The sequence below is a fragment of the Physcomitrium patens genome, chromosome 5 (genome assembly GCF_059467195.1).
Source record: "Physcomitrium patens ecotype Gransden chromosome 5, ASM5946719v1, whole genome shotgun sequence".
In the NCBI taxonomy this organism is placed as follows: domain Eukaryota; kingdom Viridiplantae; phylum Streptophyta; class Bryopsida; order Funariales; family Funariaceae; genus Physcomitrium; species Physcomitrium patens.
In genome coordinates, this window is record NC_143414.1 from 1 (window position 1) to 12420 (window position 12420).

Genomic DNA, 12420 nt, shown 5'->3' on the forward strand with positions numbered 1-12420 from the left:
CCCTAAACCCTAAACCCTAAACCCTAAACCCTAAACCCTAAACCCTAAACCCTAAACCCTAAACCCTAAACCCTAAACCCTAAACCCTAAACCCTAAACCCTAAACCCTAAACCCTAAACCCTAAACCCTAAACCCTAAACCCTAAACCCTAAACCCTAAACCCTAAACCCTAAACCCTAAACCCTAAACCCTAAACCCTAAACCCTAAACCCTAAACCCTAAACCCTAAACCCTAAACCCTAAACCCTAAACCCTAAACCCTAAACCCTAAACCCTAAACCCTAAACCCTAAACCCTAAACCCTAAACCCTAAACCCTAAACCCTAAACCCTAAACCCTAAACCCTAAACCCTAAACCCTAAACCCTAAACCCTAAACCCTAAACCCTAAACCCTAAACCCTAAACCCTAAACCCTAAACCCTAAACCCTAAACCCTAAACCCTAAACCCTAAACCCTAAACCCTAAACCCTAAACCCTAAACCCTAAACCCTAAACCCTAAACCCTAAACCCTAAACCCTAAACCCTAAACCCTAAACCCTAAACCCCTAAACCCTAAACCCTAAACCCTAAACCCTAAACCCTAAACCCTAAACCCTAAACCCTAAACCCTAAACCCTAAACCCTAAACCCTAAACCCTAAACCCTAAACCCTAAACCCTAAACCCTAAACCCTAAACCCTAAACCCTAAACCCTAAACCCTAAACCCTAAACCCTAAACCCTAAACCCTAAACCCTAAACCCTAAACCCTAAACCCTAAACCCTAAACCCTAAACCCTAAACCCTAAACCCTAAACCCTAAACCCTAAACCTTCTATTCGAGTCAAGAGTGCCTTAACATTTGCTAGACAAGCAATAGGATGGAGTGGCAAGCATATGGAGCGACAACTTCAACAAGCAAGAGAGTGGAGAAGTGCCCAAGCAAGTCAACAAGCATTGATACAAGTGGGGCAATTCCTCTACGATGGTTGGGAGCAAGATGATCCAAGTATTCGTCCTCTCATCTTTGAATTCCTTCACAATGCACATTGGTTTGTTCATAGTAGGGTCGTAGATAGACGTGTAGATGGCTTGATGTTAAAGAAGACCAATAGTGGTGCATATTGGAAAAAGGATGGAGTGTATGAAGATCGTATTGGAGGAGCTCGCCACTTCATTCAAGAATATGGTGCAAATTGGCGGAATCATGTTCAATCCATTGCATAGGCTTAGAACACATATAATATAAAGTTAAATCATATGTACATATAGTATAAATATGATATTTTCCAAAAAAAAAAAGACATTTACCTATATAAATTATCCAATATATTATTATAATGTCCAAAAGTCTCTATGTATTTATTTCATATTTTTATAATATTTTTTTCATATATTAATGAAAGGCAAATTTTGCTATTTTGAAAATCTCATAGCTCCTAAACTATAAACTTGCTGAAAATTTTAAACATACCATTGGAATCAGAAGCATGACAAATAGGGGGGTAGGTCAAATCAAAAATTCAAAACAATAAAGTACACAAAAAGTCAACAGAAAATTGTATCAAGTCAAATGCCTTATATCTCAAAAATTGAAAAACATGTATAGGATTTCAAGACCATCACTAGATTCCTAGACCCTTAAAATAGGGGGGTAGCTCAAATCAAAACTTCAAAATTCCTATTCATATGCAAAGTCAACTCAAAAGTCAAAATAGTCAAACACTTAATAACTATAAATATATGCACCTTTTCAAAACTTCAAGCACATATTTATAATTGGCAACCCTCAAACAAATCCAATGGACTTTTCAAAAATTTCAAAAAGCCTTATATGACAAAAGTCAAAACCCTAAACTCCAAGTCAAAGTAGCTAAATCTTCCAAACTATAAACTTGTATAGGAAAAGAATTATACCATTGACATCCTAGACACCATAAATAGGGGGGTAGGTCAAGTCAAAATCCAAAAATAATGATGCCCAAAAACCGGGGACACCCTTGTAACCCTAAACCCTAAACCCTAAACCCGAAACCATAAACCCTAAACCCTAAACCCTAACCCCTAAACCCTAACCCCTAAACCCTAAACCCTAAACCCTAAACCTGGGTCGGTTGAGGAATGGGGATAAATGCGGGGTCATTTGCAAGCAAGTCGATGTCATAAGGGTAACGTGGGATGTTGCAAGCGACGCTACAGCAAGCGGCGCAAGCTCAGGGGCTAGGGGACAAAGCAAATGTCGGTGGTGTCGGCACATCGGCGACATTTGGAACATTTGAACTTGATGCCAACGCTGATAATACTCAAAGCAGGTTCAATTGGAATCGGCTGCCGAGAGCAGGTCCAGTTGGAATTGGTTGCCAAGAGCAGGTCCAGTTGGAATTGGTTGCCAAGAGCAGGTTCAATTGGAATCGGCTGCCAAGAGCAGGTCGAGATGGAATTGGCTGCCAAGAGTAGGTTCAATTGGAATCGGCTGCCAAGAGCAGGTCTAGTTGGAATTGTCTGCCAAGAGCAAGTTCAATTGGAATCGGGTGCCGAGAGTAGGTCTTGTTGGAATCGGCTGCCAAGAGCAGGTCCAGTTGGAATTGGCTGCCAAGAGCAGGTTCAATTGGAATTGGCTGCCAAGAGCAGGTCCAGTTGGAATTGGCTGCCAAGAGCAGGTTCAATTGGAATCGGCTGCCAAGAGCAAGTTCAGTTGGAATTGGCTGCCAAGAGCAGGTTCAATTGGAATCGGCTGCCAAGAGCAGGTCCAGTTGGAATTGGCTGCCAAGAGCAGGTTCAATTGGAATCGGCTGGCAAGAGCAGATCTAGTTGGAATTGTCTGCCAAGAGCAAGTTCAATTGGAATCGGGTGCCGAGAGTAGGTTTTGTAGGAATTGGCTGCCAAGAGCAGGTTCAATTGGAATCGGCTGCCAAGAGCAGGTCCAGTTGGAATTGGCTGCCAAGAGCAGGTTCAATTGGAATCGGCTGCCAAGAGCAGGTCCAGTTGGAATTGGCTTCCATGAGCAGGTTCAATTGGAATCGGCTGCCAAGAGCAGGTCCAGTTGGAATTGGCTTCAAAGAGCAGGTTCAATTGGAATCGGCTGCCAACAGCTCAATGCATGTCTGCCAATTAGAATTGCATGGCCGACAATTGGAATTGGCCGCCTTTTCTTGCTACCATTGCTCCTTTCTAGGGCCTGGCACGAAGTAACTTTAGGAGGTTGGCAAGCATAAAGGAATCGGCCAACGTAACGACAGGGACGGTGGCTGGCGTTGATGGCAATGAACACGACGGCATGAGACGAGGAATGAATGCAGCGTATGGCTATTGGCACTGCAATGTCCAATTGGGTGTGAATTGCGGAGCAGGGTGGAGGGACGGGTGGGGGATTGAAAAATGTCTATCGGAGCGTGAGTCCTTCGTATTTGCTCCACATTTTCTCAGACCGGGTCCTGACGCCTCCTTATCGCACGTTTTATAATATGCATTTCAATGTTGGAAGCATAGGTGCTGGTCGTGCTTGGTCGCTTGAGCAATGCGGTTAAGCTTCAACAACATCAACAACATTAAGATCGAAGACGTAGATTACTACGAAGTCTGCAAGCCATCCACTCATAACCATATGAGCTGCACAAAGCTCCTAAACCTTGGTCGCAAATGGTGATGTCCAAAGCTGATGATCTCACAATAGATCAATACCTTGGTTTAGGGTACACAATTTATAGTCTTAGTCTTCGAAATGAAAGCTTCCAGTGGCAATTTATAGGTCCAAAGTATATCCTACAAACAAGAGATGATCTGGATTTTTATTCTTAAACCTAAGTACCCTACAGTTAGTCGGAGAGGAAGTTGGAATACATAGAAATATATGAGGTCATATGGCTAAAATCAGGTTTAATGAAGGAGCTTGGAACTGTAGTGTCAAAAGCAAAAGACACAAGTGAGGTCTGAGAGAAGTGGTCGACCATGCGTGTGACACCCAGTTGAGAGCAGTCCTCCTTTTCCGCAGTTCATCTCGCTCGTCGTTGTCACGGTGGAGATTCAAGTCATGACAAGGGATGGCTGCTGCAAAGCGTTTGTCTTGGGTCGTCGAAATTGGCCACAAGAATAGTCGTAGACTGAGTAAAGCCGGCCGTTTCGACAGTTGTGAACAGGAGGGGAATGAGGTGAATACAGTTGTGAAACACAACTCCCTCGCCATATCACCCTTGTGTAGCAATAACCCACTGGCTAGATGCCATTTGCACTTCCAATATCAAGACTGAAAACGCTTAGAGATACACTTTAGTTCCAGCTACAGAAGAACAATACCAGTTGAATAATGCCACCACTACACCTCCATTTAAAAAAGTACGATTTCCGCGCAAAGAATCTATGTGTGTTGATTGAGAGAGAGTTTCCACCTTGGGTGCCATGAGTCATAATCAAGAGGCGACCTCTTCGTCTTCCTTCACCCAAACCAACACCCTCATCTACTACCGTTTCCATAAGGACCCGAACCATTATAAGTAGATAGTTGACAATTATCTCAACTCAAACATGAGGCGAAGCACAAAACTGTGAGCCGAACACACGAGCAGGTAACCATGCTGTGGAAATTATGAATTCATAGATGCGGGTTCATAGAAGTGAATATCACCTGCGAGGTCCCAATCGCGATCAGGTTTACACCCAAAACCGGGCACATGCGCCCGCACAGGAGAAAGGCACATGAAGGGCGCCGTCCATCCCATACTGCCACCGTTCCCTGGATGCCACTCTCATTACCCTTCCCCCTCGTACGGGCTGGTCCAAAACCTGGTCGCCTAGTCTTCCGATCGAAGGCTGCCTCAAGCTTCACAGAAGAGCAAGATAGTGCGGCGCATGTCTCAACGAACACATTGTTCAGGTTTGCTTGCAAAGCACGGGGAGAATGAGCGGTCGGAGGGCAGTTCGAGGTTGGGAGAGACGGAAGTGTGGCCAATGAGATGCAACCGAGGGAAGGGGGTGGAGAAAGACGTGGAGTAAAGAGGAGCAGGGGCTTGCGAGGGAGACAATGGCAGTTTTGGAGAGGCAGCAGGTTTAGGGTTTCGTGTGGGGAGGAAAAAAGTCACCGTTTATGAGCGGCGGAGCGGAGAGACTGGCATCGGTGGACGGGGGAGTTGGTGGTCGCCATCGTTGTATGAATCGATGGGTGACTACATGCCTATGTCGCAGGATGTGCAAGCGCAGCATGCAATTCGACGGTGGACCTCGTTCTTACCCGCGGCGATGCACGATGCAGAGGCGCCTCGAGATGACGCGTTAGGTGGGATGTACCAGAGGAGCCACAGCTTTTGGGGGTAGGGTTTAGGGTTGCACGCATTCAACAATTTCTTTTGGAGCCCGCCGAGGTCGTCGATGTCCAAGGGTGAGTTTTCGGGGTTTCCGATGGCAAACGAGGAGACGCGGATCGAGGCGGGGAGTGGTGAAGGGGGCTTTTATGAGGAGGCAGGAAGGGAGCAAGTCGAACGGACATGCGAGGGTTGAAGTTGGGATCGGCGTCACTGCTGGGGGCCGAGGGACCTGGTCGCTAGGATTACAGACATTTTTCGATGCGTCGTTCAACAATTTTGTGTCATCGAACAACGAGGACGAGGAGGCATGGGCAGTGATAGACATGTACGGGTGCAATGAGTTCCGAATGTTGGAATTCTAGGTGAGGCGATGTATGAGAGGGAGGAGCCATGATTGGACGGAGGGCCCATTTGCCCACCCGGGCGAGAAAGCTAAGCGTTGCAATCCGCGGCGGTACGAGGACTCGGGGACAGCGTGTAGGAAGTTTCGAAAAAGGGAGCTCTCGGAGAGGCGATGAGTGCGAGTTTGGGTGCATTTAAGTATTTGAGTATTGGCTGCATTTGGCTGGGTACTTAGACGCAGCCGTGCAAGGATGGGCAGAATTAGCATCGTCGAGTGTGGTTTTTGGTGCATACGTCGGAGCAGCTGCGGTGGATGCCTGCGGCGGCACAGGAGGCATAGGAAGCGACGACAAGAGATCGGAGCACAAGGCGTGAGGAAGGGTTACCGCGAGCCTGTGCACCGGGGAGCTACGATCGAGCATGGAGGTACGAGGACTTGTCTTACGACGGACCATGGGGAGGTGACGGTCTGAGCCAGTCGTTGGAGCATTCGAGGTCGGCCCAGTGGAGTGCAGGGTGTGCGGCATTGTAGAATTCATTGCCTAGGTCGATGCTGGTCGGGCTCGCACAGTACCCGCTGCCGCTGAGCCCTTTGTTGTTGGGGTCGGTTGAGAAATGGGCGTGAGTGCGGGGTGATTAACGAGCGTGTCGATGTCTGATTTTGCAGAATCTGTAATGTGAGTATAGGCGACACTGCAGTAAGCGGCGTAGTCTCGAAGGCTGCACTCACGGATGCATCAGGGGTTGGCACCTTGGTCGCCCGCGGAAGTCTTGCAGAAGTCGAAGATGGAGCTGATATTGACTCCGTCAACGATGATCCTGATGGAAGGAGAGCTGGTGGTGGAGCAGGTGGAGAGCGGGCAAAGACATAGGGGCGAGAAGCCCGAAGGATTCTCTGGACCTGGACTAGGTGAACTACTTATCAATGGGGGATTGCTTTGAGTAAGCAGTGTTCTGTAAGCATTTAGACTCCATACACAGTTGTTTGATGAGAAAAAATATGCAAGTGAGAACTGTAATCAGGGTGTGGAGACCCTAATTAGGGTTTCCAAACCCTAAATTACAGAAAACGAAACACATTTTTTTGAAAAACAAAAACGTTTGTAGAGGTCTTTGGGTGATTCTAAGCCTTGGCAAAATCTTAAAACAGAAAAAGCTGTGCTATATTAAGAGATATTGAGGATGAAAAACCTCTAGGACACCCATGTAACCCTAAACCCTAAACCCTAAAACCTGGTTTCTAAACCCTAAATTCTCAAAAATTAAAAACATAATTTTGAGAAACTAAAATCATTGTATAGGTCTTTGGAACAATATATACCTTGACAAATTTTCAAAACCGACAAAACTATCATAAATTAAAAGATATTTAGGATCAAAAACCTACACGACACCCTTGTAATTCTAAACCCTAAACCCTGGACACACTTGTAGCCCTAAACCCAAATGAAACATCCACAAATTGTAGACACAAGCTTCAAATCTCACTATCCTGTTAAAATTCTTTAACCTCTTTTCCCTGAAGACTCCACAACTTCCTAACAATACTAATTCCCTTGACACTTGACACGTCCCTCAAGGCAAATGCGATTCTCTAAATTACTTACACAAGGCACTGCTCACATGAGCTTAGACATCAAACCATCCTTCAGGCTCGAATGAAGAGACAGCACTGTTTCAAAAGTGTACAATTTTATTTTGCTAATGCAACAAAAGGATCCAGGCTTGGAGGTAACCAAAACCTTCAAGCTTCATAGATGCACATCCATGCACTGTATGCCGGTAACCTCAGCAAATACAGACACAAGTGGGATAGATATCATACTGATCCTACAGAGTAATCCAATCTGTACATCACCTTACGAGTAACCTCCACTGAAGAAAAGAATCCCCAGTAGCAATCTCTCTACAGCAACCTAGACCCTCCATTGCAGCTCATTCCTCTAATCTAAAGATGTGAAAGGGTCAACAATTCTCGTCAAAATTAAGGAATTCAAAACCCCACGAAGGAGGTATTCTTCTTCTGTACTGAAGCCTACAAAGCAAATTATACTAAAACTTTCATTACATACCTGCAAAAAGAACATAACTCCATCAACAAAGTATAACACATTCCAGCTTACTCTTCAATGGAGCTTAGCATTTAGCTTTGAACATCAAAGTTCCTAATAACCATCAGAAAATCGTAAGCCTTCCTTCGACCCAGTTTTCTGAAATCTCATGCACTTTGCAAAGCTCCACATGCTGCTCAACCCAAATGGTGAGAGAATAAACTTACACGCCTAAATGTAAGAGATGATCGAGGACAAACCTGACATTTCTTCATCGACTTTTAGCCAAGGGTCCTCCAATGCCGTATTTGCATCGACCTGTTTGGACATGAGCCTGGAAATAAACTGCTGGGCAGAAGGTGACCGAGTGAAGGTTGCAAATTTGTCGCCAAGGAGTTTCCCAAGCTGATACATGTCGGACTTGGGCGTATAGTGCGAGTTCTCCAACATGTCCCTGCTCCAGTCCGTCAGGTAGTGGAACGAGGGATGCACGAAGAAAGGAGATTCTGCAACTGTCTCCAAATCGATGAGCATGAACTGCCCATGTGTAATCTCCACTATATTTGGAAGTCGAACATCCCTGTGAACAAAGCCCTTCTCATGGAGGACTTTCAAGGCGTTGCACACACTCTTGGCCAACATCTTGGTATCCTCCTCAGACCTGATCCTAGGAGAGTATCCAAGAGGACCAATTGTAACCTTGTAGCTATCTCCTCCTCGTCCTAACTCGGGCTCTTCAATTACCATCGGAAGATACGGGCTCCCTTTCACATCATTGTAGGCTCGATTAACGACATTAAAATCAGTTGCAGTAGCTTCGCAGTAACTTTTAAAATTCTTTATCTTCTTACGGACACTGTCATTCAAGAAGTAGATGGTGCAATCTCCCTGCACAAGCGACGAAAACATCGCATGGCGCCCTGGAATGGGAGGGATTTTCTCCGCCATTTTCCTCACTAAAGTAAAGGCGTTGAAAATACTCAGGATCAACAAGATTCGGTTGGGTATCTTTGCCAGGTCAAGAAGTGGTTCAATACGTACCAGAGACCTATCCTTTCCAATAAAAACCCATTGAAATTTGGTACCGGCTGCTATATACCCCAAAATGAACCGCAGGTCTCCATAAAATCTTGGGTTAAGTGGCTGCATTTTAAGAGAAATGCCGTTTTCCGCTTCTGACAAGTCGGATAGCTTGTCTTCACCGACAAGAAATGTGCACTGAGACATTACACCGAGCGTATCAGGCCTCTTGCGTGATAGTGTTGCATTGGATTTCGACAGTGATAGCTTTTCACTTTTATTGAAAGTCAAATCGAGGGTAGCACCGTCCAAGCTATACTCATTACAAGCGTTGAAAAACCTCCTTAAGTAGCCTTGAACTGTATATGAAACATCCATCTCCGATTTTGGAGCGATAGTTGCTTCCTCCAAGGTGCTGGACAAGGACATGGATAACGTCGAAACATCTGTCACGCGTAAAAACTCCTCTGCGAACTTAGGAAACCGGTTTCTGATTCGAAGGTAGGTTTTATTTACAACAGGAAGCTGCCCGTGCTGTTCCCCGTGCCACGAAGGAAACAGCACCCGTGCTAGCCCAACTCCATCTTGTGGGAGCTCAATCACAGGTGGGAGCAACAACCCCTCGAGCAATTCCGCGGAATGATCAATGGAATCTGGTAATAAAGCAACGCAGATGGAACTCAAAAACTGGTCAGGAACTTGAGAAGAAGCGAAACATTTCAGAGACAACCAATCACCAGCCAAATTCGTCTAGTACTGGAGCTCCTTACAGACTGAAACCACCAAACAAGACCATCGTCGAACAAGAGGGAACTGAATTAATGAAAGGTCTCCGTTGAAGGAAATTAAAATGGAAAACACAATCCAGAACACCTAACAGAGGGCCCGCTACGGAACAATCGAGGTCAATGAAGTTAACTATGCGAACCGTAATTCCATAACAAGGACAATAACCTTCGCCCAAGCATCCAGCAGCCCCCGGGAACATAAAAAGACAATGAAGATGAAGAGATGGGCGAGTGATAGAATTGACCTCGTTCTTGCAGGATTTGCACCCTAATTTGCGCTTTCTCATCTCGGAGTTGCGCTTCTTTGTTTCGGAGTAGCGCTTTCTCATCTCGGAGTTGCGCTTTCTCATCTCGGAGTTGCGCTTCTTTGTGTCGGAGATGTTTCTTCTCCTCATCATCACGGCATCCGTCGATCTGGACTTCAACTCTGTCTATCTTCTGTTCCACTCTTCTTATCTGGTCCTCCACACTTCGTATCAGCTCTTCCAAATTTTCACCACCGTCACCCATTCTCCTCCACGACCCAATTCAGTAGGGAACCCACAAGAAGAGCCCGATCCGAGGAACACGACCCTTCAAACCCCTGGACGATGATCGCTCCACGCTACTCTCACAACACAACTTCTCATCACCGTTCCGGACCAGCTTCAAGTAGCCCCGCACCAGCATCGATGTGCAGAAAACTTATCCATATCAACGTCCAGAGTGTTGATCGGCATCGATGTCCAGCAACTCACGCCCCTCGTGAGAAAGAAGTAGATGAGTTGAGGGAAAGGAGACGAAACAAACCCTAGATCGAAACCTCGAGGAGCACCCCCATACCCAGATCGAAACTGTCCAGTACCCAAGGCAAACGAACCCTAACCACGTCCAAACTATCACTTTACCAAACTAGTCGTAGGATAGGTGTCGAATTTTGGAAGCACCAGCTTCAGCGGATGGAGTAGAAGTTTGGCACGATAGAAAAACCTAGCCTCCTGTTTTAACCCATTAAGGTCACAGGACGTCTGAGCTTTTGAAGATTTGTGAATTTTCATTAAAAAATGCAACTTGTGCAGAAAAACTTCCTCTCTGGACTTTAATGTAAGGAAGGCAAAACGAAAGTATATTGTGAACTTCAATTTCGTTAGTTTGTTTTCTTATCAAAGAATAACTTACTTCACTACAACATTTGAGTGAAATGGTTAAAAGTTGGCACATTGTAATATTAGGGTATATTTTATCCAAATTAGCTAATATATTACAGTATTCCAATCCAATTGCTAATCGTATTGTACAATTTCAACTTTTGTTACTTGATTTGAAAAATTTTGATTTTGATTTTATAAAATCAAGTTTAGGTAAATTTATTGATAGAGATTCAGTAAGTATCATAGATGATGGTACTTTATTAAGTGTATTTGAATTTAAAATAGAAATCGAAATTAAATTTTTTGGTGCTTTTGGTAATATTCTTTTTTTTATATCATCAATATTAGATTTAAATATTTTTTTAGATAATGGTTTAGTAATAATTCATATATCTACTTGATTTATAACTATATTTGTCATATAATTAACATCTTTTGGTATTTCATTGATCTCCATAATTTAAACTCTCTTTTTTTTCACCCAATCTCTTTCTAAAGGGAAAAAAAATAAGGATTGATGCCATATATTCTTTTGCTATATGATTGTATTGATGATACCTTCTACTATAAAGTATATAATCTTCTTGTTTTTATGGATTTGGGCATTTAGTGAAATAATGGCTTGATTCTCTACATTAAAAATAAACCACATATATATATATATATATATATATATATATTTCTTTATAATTATCTATATTTATTGATTTTGAAGGATTACTAGATAGTTTATTCTAAATTGAAGGATTATTGTAAGTATCATTCTATCTAAATCTTCTATTATTGGATTTATAAGGTGGCTTGTATTTGGCTTGATCAATGGTTTTTTATTTGGATTAATAATCTATGGTCTAATGCCATTATTTATTTGATTTATATTTCTACCATGTAACTTCTAACATTGTTCAACATCATATCTTTCTGTACAATAAATACATCTAAAATCTTGATTTGGTGGTGAAGGACATTAATTAATCCGAAGGCCATGTCCTGTACTATTAATACACCAAACATTACATCTAGTTTTTATAGGTGGTGGTCTTTTATTTTTATAAGTAACCATATTTACTTTTAACTCCATAAAATATTTAGCTAAATTTAATATGATCTCTTTAGTTTTATTTATTGATGGAGCTACTTCAATTGTAATTATTTAAGAATTATTAATAGATTCTACAATTGGTCTCAATCTAAGTTGATTTGGTGCCAAACTAATTCAAGTTTGAGATTTCATACTAGGATATGTAGAAAGTTCTACATATGGTGTATAATCTTCATTTACTCAAGCTTTCTTTCATGATTTAGTAGTTTGATATATACTTACCAAACCTTAAGGTCTTCTTTCTTTTTACTTTAGATGGATGTAATCCATGAATAAAAATATTTGTTAAAAATGAGTCATGTATATTATGATTAGTCGATCTCATTAAGAGATCTTCCATCCTTCCATAAAAAGAATCAAGACATCCTTTTAATTTTATTTTTATATTTTTTAATTGTTCTCTCAATGTCACGGACACAAAATACAGACTTGAAATCTAACAAGAAGTTCAAGAAGAAGTGACAGAACTAGATTAAACAGATGAGTACAAGAACAACACCAGAAAGGTGAGCTAGAACTCCAAGAGATGTGTTGTCGAGACTGAATAACTCTTCAACCTCGATCCCTATATATACTTCTACTTAGGAAGCTTCTCTAGCTACTTCTATTAATTAGGAAGCTTCTAGAAAGTTCCAGAGGCTTCATTTCTAGAAACTTCTAGAAAATTCTCTTCTAGAAGGTTCCAGAGACTTCTTTTCTAGAAGCTTC

At 42.9% G+C, this 12420-nt stretch overlaps 1 protein-coding gene across 1 annotated transcript; it reads right to left on the reverse strand.

Annotated features, from left to right (window-relative positions):
* Positions 1–7294: 7294 nt before the first annotated feature.
* LOC149989211 (crinkler effector protein 8-like) lies at positions 7295–10416 on the reverse strand. The gene is made up of 3 exons (XM_090250192.1): positions 9726–10416; positions 7933–9345; positions 7295–7693 (listed from the first exon to the last, which is right to left on the reverse strand). Exons 1-3 carry the CDS (start codon positions 9988–9990, stop codon positions 7686–7688), a joined length of 1686 nt encoding a protein of 561 aa, XP_090106318.1. The 5' UTR covers positions 9991–10416; the 3' UTR covers positions 7295–7685.
* Positions 10417–12420: the final 2004 nt, after the last annotated feature.

Coding starts and splice junctions, on each gene's coding strand:
- LOC149989211 (XM_090250192.1), bottom strand. CDS start 9,990: ATGGGTGACGGTGGTGAAAATTTGGAAGAGCTGATACGAAGTGTGGAG. Junction 9,346..9,725: donor GCAAATCCTGCAAGAACGAG/GTCAATTCTATC, acceptor CTTTATTACCAG/ATTCCATTGATCATTCCGCG.